The sequence below is a fragment of the Brienomyrus brachyistius genome, chromosome 12, assembly GCF_023856365.1.
Source record: "Brienomyrus brachyistius isolate T26 chromosome 12, BBRACH_0.4, whole genome shotgun sequence".
In the NCBI taxonomy this organism is placed as follows: domain Eukaryota; kingdom Metazoa; phylum Chordata; class Actinopteri; order Osteoglossiformes; family Mormyridae; genus Brienomyrus; species Brienomyrus brachyistius.
In genome coordinates, this window is record NC_064544.1 from 13,105,026 (window position 1) to 13,116,546 (window position 11,521).

The following is an 11,521-nucleotide window of genomic DNA, read 5'->3' on the forward strand; positions in this document are numbered from 1 at the left end:
AGACACTTGCACTCTTTATCGTTCATTGTACATATAATTGTATAATCAAATACTACTCGTTTGCATACTTCAGAACGGAAATCGCAGCTCTCGATTCTACATTCTTATGACACTTTAAATAAAGACCATGTAGTATTTTGAAGCCGTTTGATCTCAGTGTTTCACAGGAAATGCTAGGCTTATGCGAGCTAAGTACTGTCTACGCCATGGGTTTGATGTAATCTCCGACTTGAGTTTTGCTTTGTTGATGTTGCAGCTACTTCAGAATGGGAAAGAAGAGCCGCACTGGTTGTTTCTCATTTTGCCGTCATGGAAAATCACGCCGTGTAAGTTAAAGAATGGCCCTGCGTTTTTCTGTGTTTATCCTAAAACTGTGTCGTCTGCTTTTGTGGTTTCTGTAAAAGAAGTGTTTTAAGCAAAAAGAACAGCAATAATAATAATAGCTACATACATACATAAATACTGACCTGTGGCACGGGATACAGGCGAACAAATTATGAGCTAAGAGGCACTTGGGCAACACAGAAGGGAACGGAACCGACAGACACGGCTGGTAGGGATCCTGACACTAATGGTACATACATAGCATTGGTGTACTCAACAGGGAACATTGGTGCCCCTATAGCTGAAAAACTATGTCTAAAGTGCCCTATAGAGAGGCGAAAACGCTACTGACTGCCCTCCCCATGGTTTAGTGATGTCTAGGGCAAGGGTCACCAACCTTTTTGAAACTGAGAGCTTCTTCTCTGGTACTGAGCCATACGAAGGGCTACCAGTTTGAAACGCCTAAACGTATCTAAACTTCATGTATAATAAACATGTTTTAAATGATTTTTTATATTTTTTAAATATTGTCATTTTCAAATCTATATAAATGCAAATGTGATTAAAGAAGAATAGCAATAGGATAAAATAAAATTTTAGACGCTGCTCACTGGTGAGTTGTGCTATTTTTAGAACAGGTCTGTGGGTGACTCATGTAGTGCCCACGGGCACCATGTTGGTGACCCCTGGTCTAGGGTGCCCCCTTCATGTGGGATGATGTGCCCCCTAGTGCATGAAAATGTGGTGAAGTGTTTTAATGTGAACTATGCTCTAACATTGGTCTAAACGGTCCCTGTGGGTAACCTTCTAAAGGAAAATGGTGCCGTTATATGCCACGTTTACATGATTAAGTGTCCCAAAGAGTGCCTTGTCACACAGAAACATTGGGACGCAGTGCTGTAAAGGCTACTCCTAAGCAGTGAGAGAACATGAAGAAGTGCCCAGACCGGTGCCCCTCAAATGGGTAAAACGTCATGCAGTGCTGTGTAGGGTGTCTGCCCATGTGTGAGAATGTGAGGAGCTGTCCTAATGGACAAAGTGTGACTTTTATTGATTGAGTTCACTTTGGCATTTAACACCATCCAGCCCCACCTGCTTGCAGTGCAGCTTATCAGTAATTTTGAACTCGCTCCTAACCTGACTGGGTGAATGATGAATTGAATACTAATGAACGTCACAGCAACCATAAGAACGGCCATATTTTAATGTTTGCAGATGATACGGATCTTGTTAGCCTCCGTGAAGGTGAAGTACATGAGTGTGGGCTAGTGGTGGGTGATTCTGTAGCTTGGTTTGTAGCGTTTAAATGTGTCAAAAACAGTGGACATTAACATTGATTTAGGAAATCGCAGCCTAGCATTCTGCCTGCTGTTATTAAGGTTGCTGCTCTTGACCAAATGGATAGCTGTAAATATTTGGGTCTTGTTCCTGATAGTAAATCCCATGTTGATGCTGCCTCTAAAAAAGTCCAGCAAATTTTTTAGAGAAAGACTATTACTGTGTTTCCAAGATTGCAGAGCTGGTGCTGGGCTGGTTCTCGATTGGTGCCTTTTGAGAACCGACCCACGTTTCCACTGGTTTCAAAAAAGAACAGAATGGAAATGTTACATAGACAGAAGCGATAGTGAAATACTTATGTAAACTGTCATTTTGTTCTTCATCGCTGGAAAAGGAACATGAAGGAACAAATCACTCTCTATATCCATGTGCCAAATTATTAATATATAACGCAAGTCTTGTCCAGGAACTACAATTACACGCTGTACTTGTACAGCCCTGGAAGTGGTTAATGGACAGAATCTGTCCCATCTGAGTGTAATGCCTGGATTTGTTCTTAGGCTTTTGCTGTTTTTGAGAGATATTAGTCTTTTTTACAGATTGCTTGCTTCCGTCTCAACTAGGATCCAGCCCCCCCACTATGCTCTTCTGGCCTAACCGTGGGGGACCCCGGATCAGCTGGGGCACCCTCATCATCAGCTGGTCCTACTGAGATGGGAAGAGGTGAGGAAGATGCCCCGTCTTCAAAGGAGACCCCTGTATCCATCGCCCCCGAGCAGCCGGATGCCCATCAGGCACAGCGGTTCCCTGATCCTGGACCACAAACACATGGTATGTGTGCCATGCCTGGCAGAACGTGCTGAAACAGGAAAAACTTCTGCTTGACCAGCTCTGTATCATCAAGTCGTGTGACCCCACAGTGAGCTCCAACAGAGTCATGAAATATAAGCATGGCTGGGTGACTGGGATTGAAGTTTGATATGAATTTCTCTCTCCCTTTTCCCAGGGATGTCCTGTGATGGGAGCAGAGATGCCCAAAATGGTGGGGTGCAGTTCTCCATCTCTGCCCAGTCCCAAAGCAATGTGGTGTCTAATGTTATGAATAACTGTAACGTCAACTCTGTAAACATCCATACCACATTTGGAACGAATGCGGACCCCAACTCATCTGCCAAAGGTATTTTTATTTAAAATAAAATATAACAATTATATAAAAAAGGTATTTAAAAAGATATTTTTGTTGTTACGATATAATACTTTGATTACTGGCTTTAAGACTAACTTGGTGATTGAAATTATTCAAGATTCGGATGAAGTTCTCTAATACATGTGGCAGTGTTCACCTCTTCCTAAAGTAGTACAAGAAAAAAAGCTTTAAATATATAAAAAAAAAACCAAGTAAATAACTGAGGTAACCAGAGAGAACTGGAGTTCTATAATTCGTTAGTTTTAATTGTTGAAAATTTTAAAGATTTGACAAAAAGATGAGTACTTCTATGCAGCTAGTTCATATATATATATATATATATATATATATATATATATATATATATATATATATATATATATATATATATATATATATATATATATATATATATAAAGAAAATTGCCACATACCATAATCTTAAAGGATCTTAATGGCATAAGTAATGTAACCTTTATTTGAATCTAATCAGGTGTTTCTCTGGAGGAAATACGCAACAAAATAAAATCCATGCTGAAGACGAAGTACGAATGTATATTTGAAGGGATACCAAAGCGGGGGAATCCATCCAGTCTGGTCAGCATCTACACAGAGCTCTACATGACAAAGGGAGAAAGCGAGCAGGTTAATGCCGAGCATGAGGTGTGGTATGTGGAGGCAGCGGCCAAGAGGACAGACACAGAGGAGATCACTGTGAAGTGCAATGACATTTTTAAACCTTTACCTGACCAAGAAACACCAGTGAAGACTGTGCTGACCAAAGGGATCGCAGGCATTGGAAAAACCGTCTTGATACAGAAGTTCATTCTTGACTGGGCGGAAGGACGGGCAAATACTGACATCACGTTCGTTTTTCCTCTCCCTTTCCGACAACTGAATCATTTTCATGACAAAGAATTTAGTCTGATGGGTTTAATTCACCATTTCTTCCCTCCAATAGCCGACATTGAAAATATTCATTTTGAGGACTACAAAGTTTTGTTCATCTTCGATGGTCTGGATGAGTGTCGTTTGCCTTTAAATGATAATTGTCAGTGCTGGTGTAGCGTAAAGGAGTCAGTCTCACTGAATATCTTGTTAATGAATCTCATTCAAGGAAATCTGCTTCCCTCTGCTCTGCTCTGGATAACCTCTCGACCAGCAGCGGTCAATCAGATCCCTCCCCAGTACATCCAGACGATGACAGAAATAAGGGGGTTCAATGATCCACAGAAGGATGAATACTTTAGGAAGAAATTTTCAAATGATGAGAAGCTTGCTGAAAGAGTGATCAGCCATGTGAGATCGTGTAGGAGCCTCTATATCATGTGCCACATGCCTGTCTTCTGTTGGATTTCAGCCACCTTCCTTGGAAAAATGTTGACTAAAGAAGATAGCCAGGAAATGCCTAAATCACTGACTCAAATGTACACAAATTTATTGCTGATTCAAACAAAAATAAAGAATCAGAAATATACCCAGGAAAGCTTGTTGAACAAAAATGAAATCTCTAAGTTAGATAAAACAATGATCATCAGTTTGGGCCAGTTGGCTTTTCAACAGTTGATAAAAGGCAATATAATTTTTTATGAAGAAGATTTAAGAGAATGTGGCATTGATGCCAAGGCAGCGTCTATGTACTCTGGTATGTTCACAGAAATATTCAAAGAGGAGTTTGAATTCGATGAGCAAACAGTTTATTGCTTCGTCCATCTGAGCATTCAGGAGTACCTTGCTGCTTTGTTTGTACATTTTCGGTACATTAACACTGGTGAAAATTCTTTAAATGCCAGCATTTCGAAGAACAGTGACTTGTATGAGCTGCATAAGAGTGCAGTGAGTATGGCTTTGGAGAGTAAGAATGGACACTTTGATCTTTTCCTCCGTTTTCTGCTGGGCATCTCGCTGGAATCCAATCAGAAGATCCTGCCATGTGTACTGAGTGAGAACAGTGGCAGTTTACAGTCTTGTGAGAAAACAATCAAATTCATCAAGCAAGAGCTTGCAAAGAACCTCTCTGCAGAAAGAGCCATCAACCTCTTTCACTGTCTAAATGAGCTGAATGACAATACCCTAGTGGAGGAAATCCAGAATTATCTACGTTCAGGTTCCCCCATGGACACTGAGCTGTCCCCAGACCAGTGTTCAGCACTGGCCTACGTCCTGCTGATGTCCACTGATGTGTTGGAGGACTTTGACCTTTCTGCATACAACAGCACAGCAGCCGGGCGGAGGCGACTACTGCCTGTCCTCAAGATCTGCAAAAGAGCCTGGTAAGTCACCAGAGCAGCACCGAGCTTGTTGGTATGTTTTACATTACGTCTCGGTACGAAAACGTATGGCAGTTATAATAAAATGTTCATGTTTAGGAATCACACCACCAGGACAAACTGGAAAAGGTCATGTCACTCACAAATATCCCACAGTCCTCCTTGGCAGATAGTATGCCAACCCTAATTGGTCTGTCGAGCTATTCTGACATCAGCAAAAGACAACAAAAATCCGAAGTCTATTTTTCACTAAAAGTCATCAGGAAATACCACTGACACTGCTGACAGAACACTCGCACTAGCACTGATTGAAGATCAAAGTGTATGGAATATGCATGACACTACGTACAGAGTAATTTGTAGATAGCATAACATGGAATGCTTAGTTCTAATGCTAACACTCTTTCCTTCTCAGCCTGCACCACTGTAACATGACAAAGTTCCTGATGGAACCAGTGATCCAGGTGCTCCAGTCACCCAACTCACTCCTGATTCATCTGGACCTTAGCTACAATAAGCTGGGGGAAACAGGGGTGAAGCTGCTCTGCGATTCATTGAAGGCATCAACGACCCTGCAGGTGTTGGGGTGAGGACACTGTGAATCCCCTGAGCTGATTCAGTTTGGATTGCTGAAAGAAAGCAAAGGAAAAACATTAAATGGAATCAGACCATAACTCGCCAGATGCGTCTAGTTTTTAGATAATTGGATAACTTTGCAGGTCCTCCTGCATACATTTCTCCTTATTTTTAATCATATGTGGAACTCCTGTGCAGAACTTTCATGTAAAATATGTCAAATGTCTGTCTTAATACTCTGCCCTTCCTTGCTTTTGTTTTCATGTTTGTGTTTTAAATGTTATTGCATGGTTTTAGGCGGGGATCTGGTGGGAGTGTCTGACCACTTGCCCCTTTTGCACAAACAATTGAGTGCCTCCCTTCTGAGCCTTCAGTGTTCCGTTTTGTCGTCAGATTTCACCCAGTACCCATCACATATGATCACACAAATTTTACCAAGAGGAGCCCCTGGTCAGCAAATTTTACTGAGTTCAAAGACAATCACAAGTTTTACCAAGAGGGACCTCCCAAAATCAGCACATTTAGCCAAAGCACCTGCCCTTCAAAAAGTCTCTGCATGGCCCTGATTTTTGAGACAAGTATCTGCAGCAGTGGTAGCAATGGACCTATCTCAATAGCACGATAACTCAAAAAGTATTTTATGGGCAGACACATCCACAGACACATTGTATGAAGAACTGGAACTGAACAGGTTTTTAGACAAATCACATCAAAACTGAAGCAATGCCACTTAATCTCAGCAAAGACAACGGTGATCACAAAAGACATTTGACCTTGTGACCGTTATAACTGAAGTGTATCTTACTACCATTTCACAAAAACATATAGATGAATACCTTTCTTCATTTTGAGACAAATCACACAACAATTGAAGCAACAGCCTTAGGTAGAAAAAAGGGAGGAATGGGCTACATCAAAAGACACTTGAGCTTCTGAACAGAGTAACTCTAAAAGTATTTGATGGATCTTTTTCAACCTTGGAACATTGTTTAGGTGATGATCCGGAACCTGTTTCATTATGAGACAAATCACATCAAAAGTGAAGTAATCCTGCTTAGTGGTAGCTAAATGAAAACGAACTGCTGGGGAAAGTGTGTAGGGGGTATAGAGATTGTAGAGTTTGGGGAGTGCAGAAGGAGTAGGAACTAGATGGGGGGGCAATTCCGTTCGGGATCATACTGGTGGTGGTTCCAACAGCATCTATTTTTTGTTGTTTTTATGGTGATTCTCCACTGCAGTCTGGGAGACTGTAACCTGACAGGAAGCTGTTGTGAGGGCCTGGCCTCTCTCCTGATACATCCCCTCCTCACGCTGAAGGAGCTGCAGCTCAGAGGGAATGACCTGGGGGACTCTGGGGTGGAGCTCCTCTGCGGGGCTCTTAAGGAGACCAGCTGCCAACTTCAGCGACTGGGGTAGGAAGTGACTAATGACCCTGCATGATATGACGACTGGTTCTTACATAAATGTTGACCATTTGCTTTGTTTTACCTGTGAGTGAAAATGAAGCAATAATTGTCAATATTTTATTCATGTTGTTACTGTAGTCTTATTTCAATTGTGAATCACTACAAATGTAGGGTAAAAATATGATCTATTTGAGGTAATGTTTTTCTTTTATATTTTTTGCATCCACTGGAAGAACATTTTCGATTGTTTAGAATGTTCTATTTTGTAATGTATTTGCTGAAGAATAAACTATTTTCTGTATTAGATATTTAAATAGACTTGCTTACATATTACATTTATTTGCACATATATTGCAGCCACAGTCTCCACCTGGTTACTGTTGCTAACACCTCGTGCTGCTGTTTCTATAGACTTTCAGGCTGTCGAGTCACTGAGAAAGGCTGCGCTTCTCTGGCTTCAGCTCTACAATCAAACCGCTTGTACCTGACAGAGCTGGATCTGAGCTACAATCACCCAGGAGACTTAGGACTGGAACTGCTCTCAGCTGCACAGAAAGTCTCCAAACTGGAGACACTGATGTGAGTATTGGAAGTCTGAACATTTCTTCAGTGAACTCCATCAGGCTTCTTGAGGTGTTAGAATGAAGTGATTTCTTGGATGCCACATTCACTGGATTATTTTGTATTTCCTACAGTGTAGACCATTGTGGCCCATGCAGAGATCAACCAGGGTTCCTCAAATGTATGTATTCAAATAAGAGGTGAAGAATTAATGGAAATTCTTCTGAAAACATACTTTTTTTTTATTAATGAATTGTTTTTGGTTTGCAGTTGATCACAATGTTTGTCAATGCTAACCTACAGCTACTATACAGCACATTTAAAATTCTAGAGTTCATTTCACCAGTGCAGTATGGTGTTACTGAGGCTGGAGACCCACCGCTGGAGACCCACCTTGTTTCTGCGTGTGTGGAGTTTGCATGTTCTCCCCATGCTGCCATGGGGTTCCCTAGGGGTACTCCAGTTTCCCTACCACAGTCCCAAAACATGCCAATGTGAATAGTAGTTGTCAAAATGCCCCTTTGTGCAAATAGTGAATGTGCCCTGTGATGGTGTTGGTGCCCCTTCCTGGGTTATTCCCTGCCTTACATCCATTGTTTCCACGATGGGCTTCTCTCTCCTGCAACCTATGTTTGGCCATATAGCCCAGTCTCCTACAATGAAAGAATCCTTCCTACTGGAAATGTCTTAATGGAATATGAAATTCCAGTTTAGAGTGTGATGCTTTGACTCTGCATTATGTGTTTTTGTCTTGCTTCTTCACAGATGCCTGCCAGCTATCACTGGATCCCAACACAGTAAACCCACTGTTGTACCTGTCTGAGGGTAACAAAAAGGTGACCTACAAAGGCAGCCATTCGTATCCTGACCACCCAGAGCGATTTGAAGACTGGGTGCAGGTGCTCTGCAAGGAGGGGTTGTCTGGGCGCTGCTACTGGGAGGTTGAATGGGAAGGAGGAGGTGTGGACATTGCAGTGGCATACAAAGGAATATCCCGGAAGGGAAGAAGAGACAGTTGTGGTTTTGGATTCAGTAATCAATCCTGGAAATTATCTACTCCTGGGGATATTTTTCTTTTCTTTCACGATGGTAAGTCGAGCGGGAGGGAAACCAACTCTTCGCGGTCCCGCAGGGTGGGGGTGTACCTGGACTGGCCGGCTGGGGTCCTGGCTTTCTACAGGATAGACAAACATACTGTTCTTGTGCACCAGGTCATCACCAAGTTCACTGAGCCTCTTCATCCAGGTTTTTCTGTCTCTCAAGACTACTCTTTGTCTATTAGTGACATACTTTCATAGGTGTGTGAGGTTCATCATAGGGAGACTGATCTGAGTTGACAGTGGATGTGAATAGATACATATTGCAAATAATCATTTTATTGCTTTAACTTCTTATCTAATCTAAAATGGGTTTATGATGGGGAAAAAACGTTAGTATTAGAGCTGGGCTATATGGCCAAAAATGTAATCACGATAATTTTCATTTTGGTCGATATCGATAATTATGGTCATAAACATCAAGTCATTATTTCTTTTCATTTTGAAGGCTGATTTTTACTCCTAAAACTGAAGGAGCCAGATGGTGAATCGTAGTTCTAAAGTATTTTTTATCATCAGAAAGTGCCGAACTCTTGTCAAACAATAGTGATGGCCACAATGACACGTCGGGAACAATTTTCTCTACTGTCTGACCCCACTAGACGGAGCTGTCTGTTCAAAAAAGGGCTCAAAACAAAGGGAAACTGAAAGAAAACCGAAAGTACCATGTGGGCTCAAGAAAGATCATGAATGATTCATGAATGTCGTTTTGGTCCTTACTACCAAGCAGTATTTCACATTTCAGGGGTCTGAGACAGAAGATGAACCGGATGTTTTGTTCACTGCTGAAAAAACCCTGACACATTCATCATTTCTTAATTCTCTCTATATTGTTACTGTCAGGATTTCTCATGGGCTGAGTTTTACTGTAGACCTTTCTTTTGGATTCCGCTGGATTTCCCTTATTGAACGACTTGCTTTGGACTCTTTGGACTTACTTGCTCTCCCGTTGAGTCGCCCTTCTGTTTTCACGGTTTTGTCTGTTCTTTGCCTAACTGCCCTGTCGCATTATGCTATTTGTTCAATGAATCCCCCGTTTTTATGGCTGTGCTTGTGCTCCACTGCGGGTCCTGACAACGAGATACAGAGAAAGCGAAGTGAATTTGTGATGCAAAACGTGTCACCGGCGACATGTTTGGTCTTTTAATTATATCGGAATTATATAGTGCATTTGACATATGGAAATGGCGAGGAAATTATATTGTGATAATTATTATCACAATGTAAGTCGCTCTGGCTAAGGGCGTCTGCCAAATCCTGTAAATGTAATGTAAATGTAAATTATTTTGTTGACCAGACCTACTTCGTATGTTGGTAAATTAATTTCGTACTGTTTTTAAACATTATGTCTAATGTTATTTTCTCAAAACTGTCTTGGATATTAAGTATGCTATCATAAAGGAGTTTTGTCAGTATTGTAAAATTCAATAAAATTGTCTCTTAATTAAATATTACTCTCAAAGAGTTAGTACTGTGATCAGAATTGTGTGTTCACGCAAAGACAGGCTGTGTATATATTTTCATTTTCTATTCTTTATCATAAAAGGTGACTGACAGACCTGTATTCACTGATTGTAGCAAAAGTCCAAATTGCGATTGCAACCTGTATTTTGCTGAAACACACAAACGGTAGTTCGTGTTGGACTGCTGCAGTGCAGGAGTAAATCGTTAGCAGATGTACTCAAATGACCTGGAGATACTCTGAAATTTTGAATAAACTGTGTTGGGTTAAACCCAGGAAAAACAACATCCCACCAAGTACATTGAACATGGATGGCTCCACACAATACGAGACATTTACCTCCTTTGTAACGCAATCTGCAAAATAAAATCTATCAAAACACATATAATACGCTCTTGAAAACTTGAGTTTAGATAGTTAACATACCGGTTGTCGTCGCCCTTCATAGTTAAAAAAGGTTTTGTGCTCATCACATCTGGCATGGTCCTCCATCTTTGTAGTTTTTACTTCTGAAACAGTGCCCCTCCCACAGCAGCACACACACACTGACCTCATCATTCTACCCTTTTCGCACCAAGTGAGTGCAAATGCAAGATGACTTGTTGAGCTCCGGCATCAGCACCGGCACCGACTCCGGCAAGGGCTCGGTGTGAAAGCAATTGCAATGATTCCCCCCCCCCCCACAAAGCCCCCAGTTAGAGGTGCTTGCCTCACTCGCCAAAGGGACCAAAAATTTTCTGAGGACATTCTAACGCTTAATGTGAAAAAGCGTATTTCTATCCATTGTCTACCATTATAAGGAAAAAGCTTAACCTCGCTTAATGTAGTAAAATAGCAACCAATAGTCACCAAATTTCTCTCAGACATATCTGGTCATAAACACCTATACCTGGCAAAAAATCCAAACCGAAATGCAGGGAAGCTTTTTCACGTTAAGTGTTTTAGAGCATCCTACAATAGAGTCCATCAAATAAGTTGGTGGTTTTGCTGCCAGTCGTGTCAACAGACACAAAGCCTTGCCGACAAATGCGATATGATTAAGCTGGAGCCCACAGCAATAAGAATTCTGAAATGAATTATTGTTCAGCGCCTATATATAAATTAATAATGCAATATCATCACAACTGTCATGTTTAGGAATAATCTTAGAGTTTGTGAGTTTTTTGCTCACTTCCCAGGGTGAAAGTCAGACCAAGCACCTCTGGGACCATTGTAGTACGAATATGGTACAAACTACCGTGGTACTAAGTACGATGGCCTTGGGAAACAGTTGTACTTCAGATGATAGTTAGTCTAATGATGCATCGTACCATGTTAGTTTAATGCTATCCTCCGTCATTGTACGGGAAACACACCCCTGG

At 41.3% G+C, this 11,521-nt stretch overlaps 2 protein-coding genes across 16 annotated transcripts in view; both read left to right on the plus strand.

Moving 5' to 3' along the window:
* Positions 1-11,521, plus strand: part of LOC125704417 (NACHT, LRR and PYD domains-containing protein 5-like) — a 97,228-nt gene that overhangs the window by 15,442 nt on the left and 70,265 nt on the right. For 3 of the 14 annotated variants that reach the window (XM_048969951.1, XM_048969949.1, XM_048969950.1), the window contains exons 3-8: positions 3,282-5,061; positions 5,474-5,644; positions 6,873-7,046; positions 7,452-7,619; positions 7,736-7,782; positions 8,367-10,445. In XM_048969951.1, coding sequence (XP_048825908.1) covers positions 3,282-5,061; positions 5,474-5,644; positions 6,873-7,046; positions 7,452-7,619; positions 7,736-7,782; positions 8,367-8,899 — 2,873 coding nt within the window. In that variant the 3' untranslated portion in view covers positions 8,900-10,445. Of the gene's footprint in view, positions 1-256; positions 327-1,203; positions 1,285-2,225; positions 2,434-2,608; positions 2,780-3,281; positions 5,062-5,473; positions 5,645-6,872; positions 7,047-7,451; positions 7,620-7,735; positions 7,783-8,366; positions 10,446-11,521 lie in introns of those variants that run through there. The other 11 variants (XM_048969945.1, XM_048969937.1, XM_048969946.1 and 8 more) reach the window with 10 other exon arrangements.
* LOC125704420 (protein NLRC3-like) overlaps positions 1-11,521 on the plus strand; it is a 91,869-nt gene that overhangs the window by 10,505 nt on the left and 69,843 nt on the right. The window contains exon 8 of one of the 2 annotated variants that reach the window (XM_048969955.1): positions 8,813-10,445. The exons of the other annotated variant lie outside the window; for it this stretch is intronic. The gene's annotated coding sequence lies outside the window, so the exon portion shown is untranslated. Of the gene's footprint in view, positions 1-8,812; positions 10,446-11,521 lie in introns of those variants that run through there. 2 annotated transcript variants of the gene reach the window in all.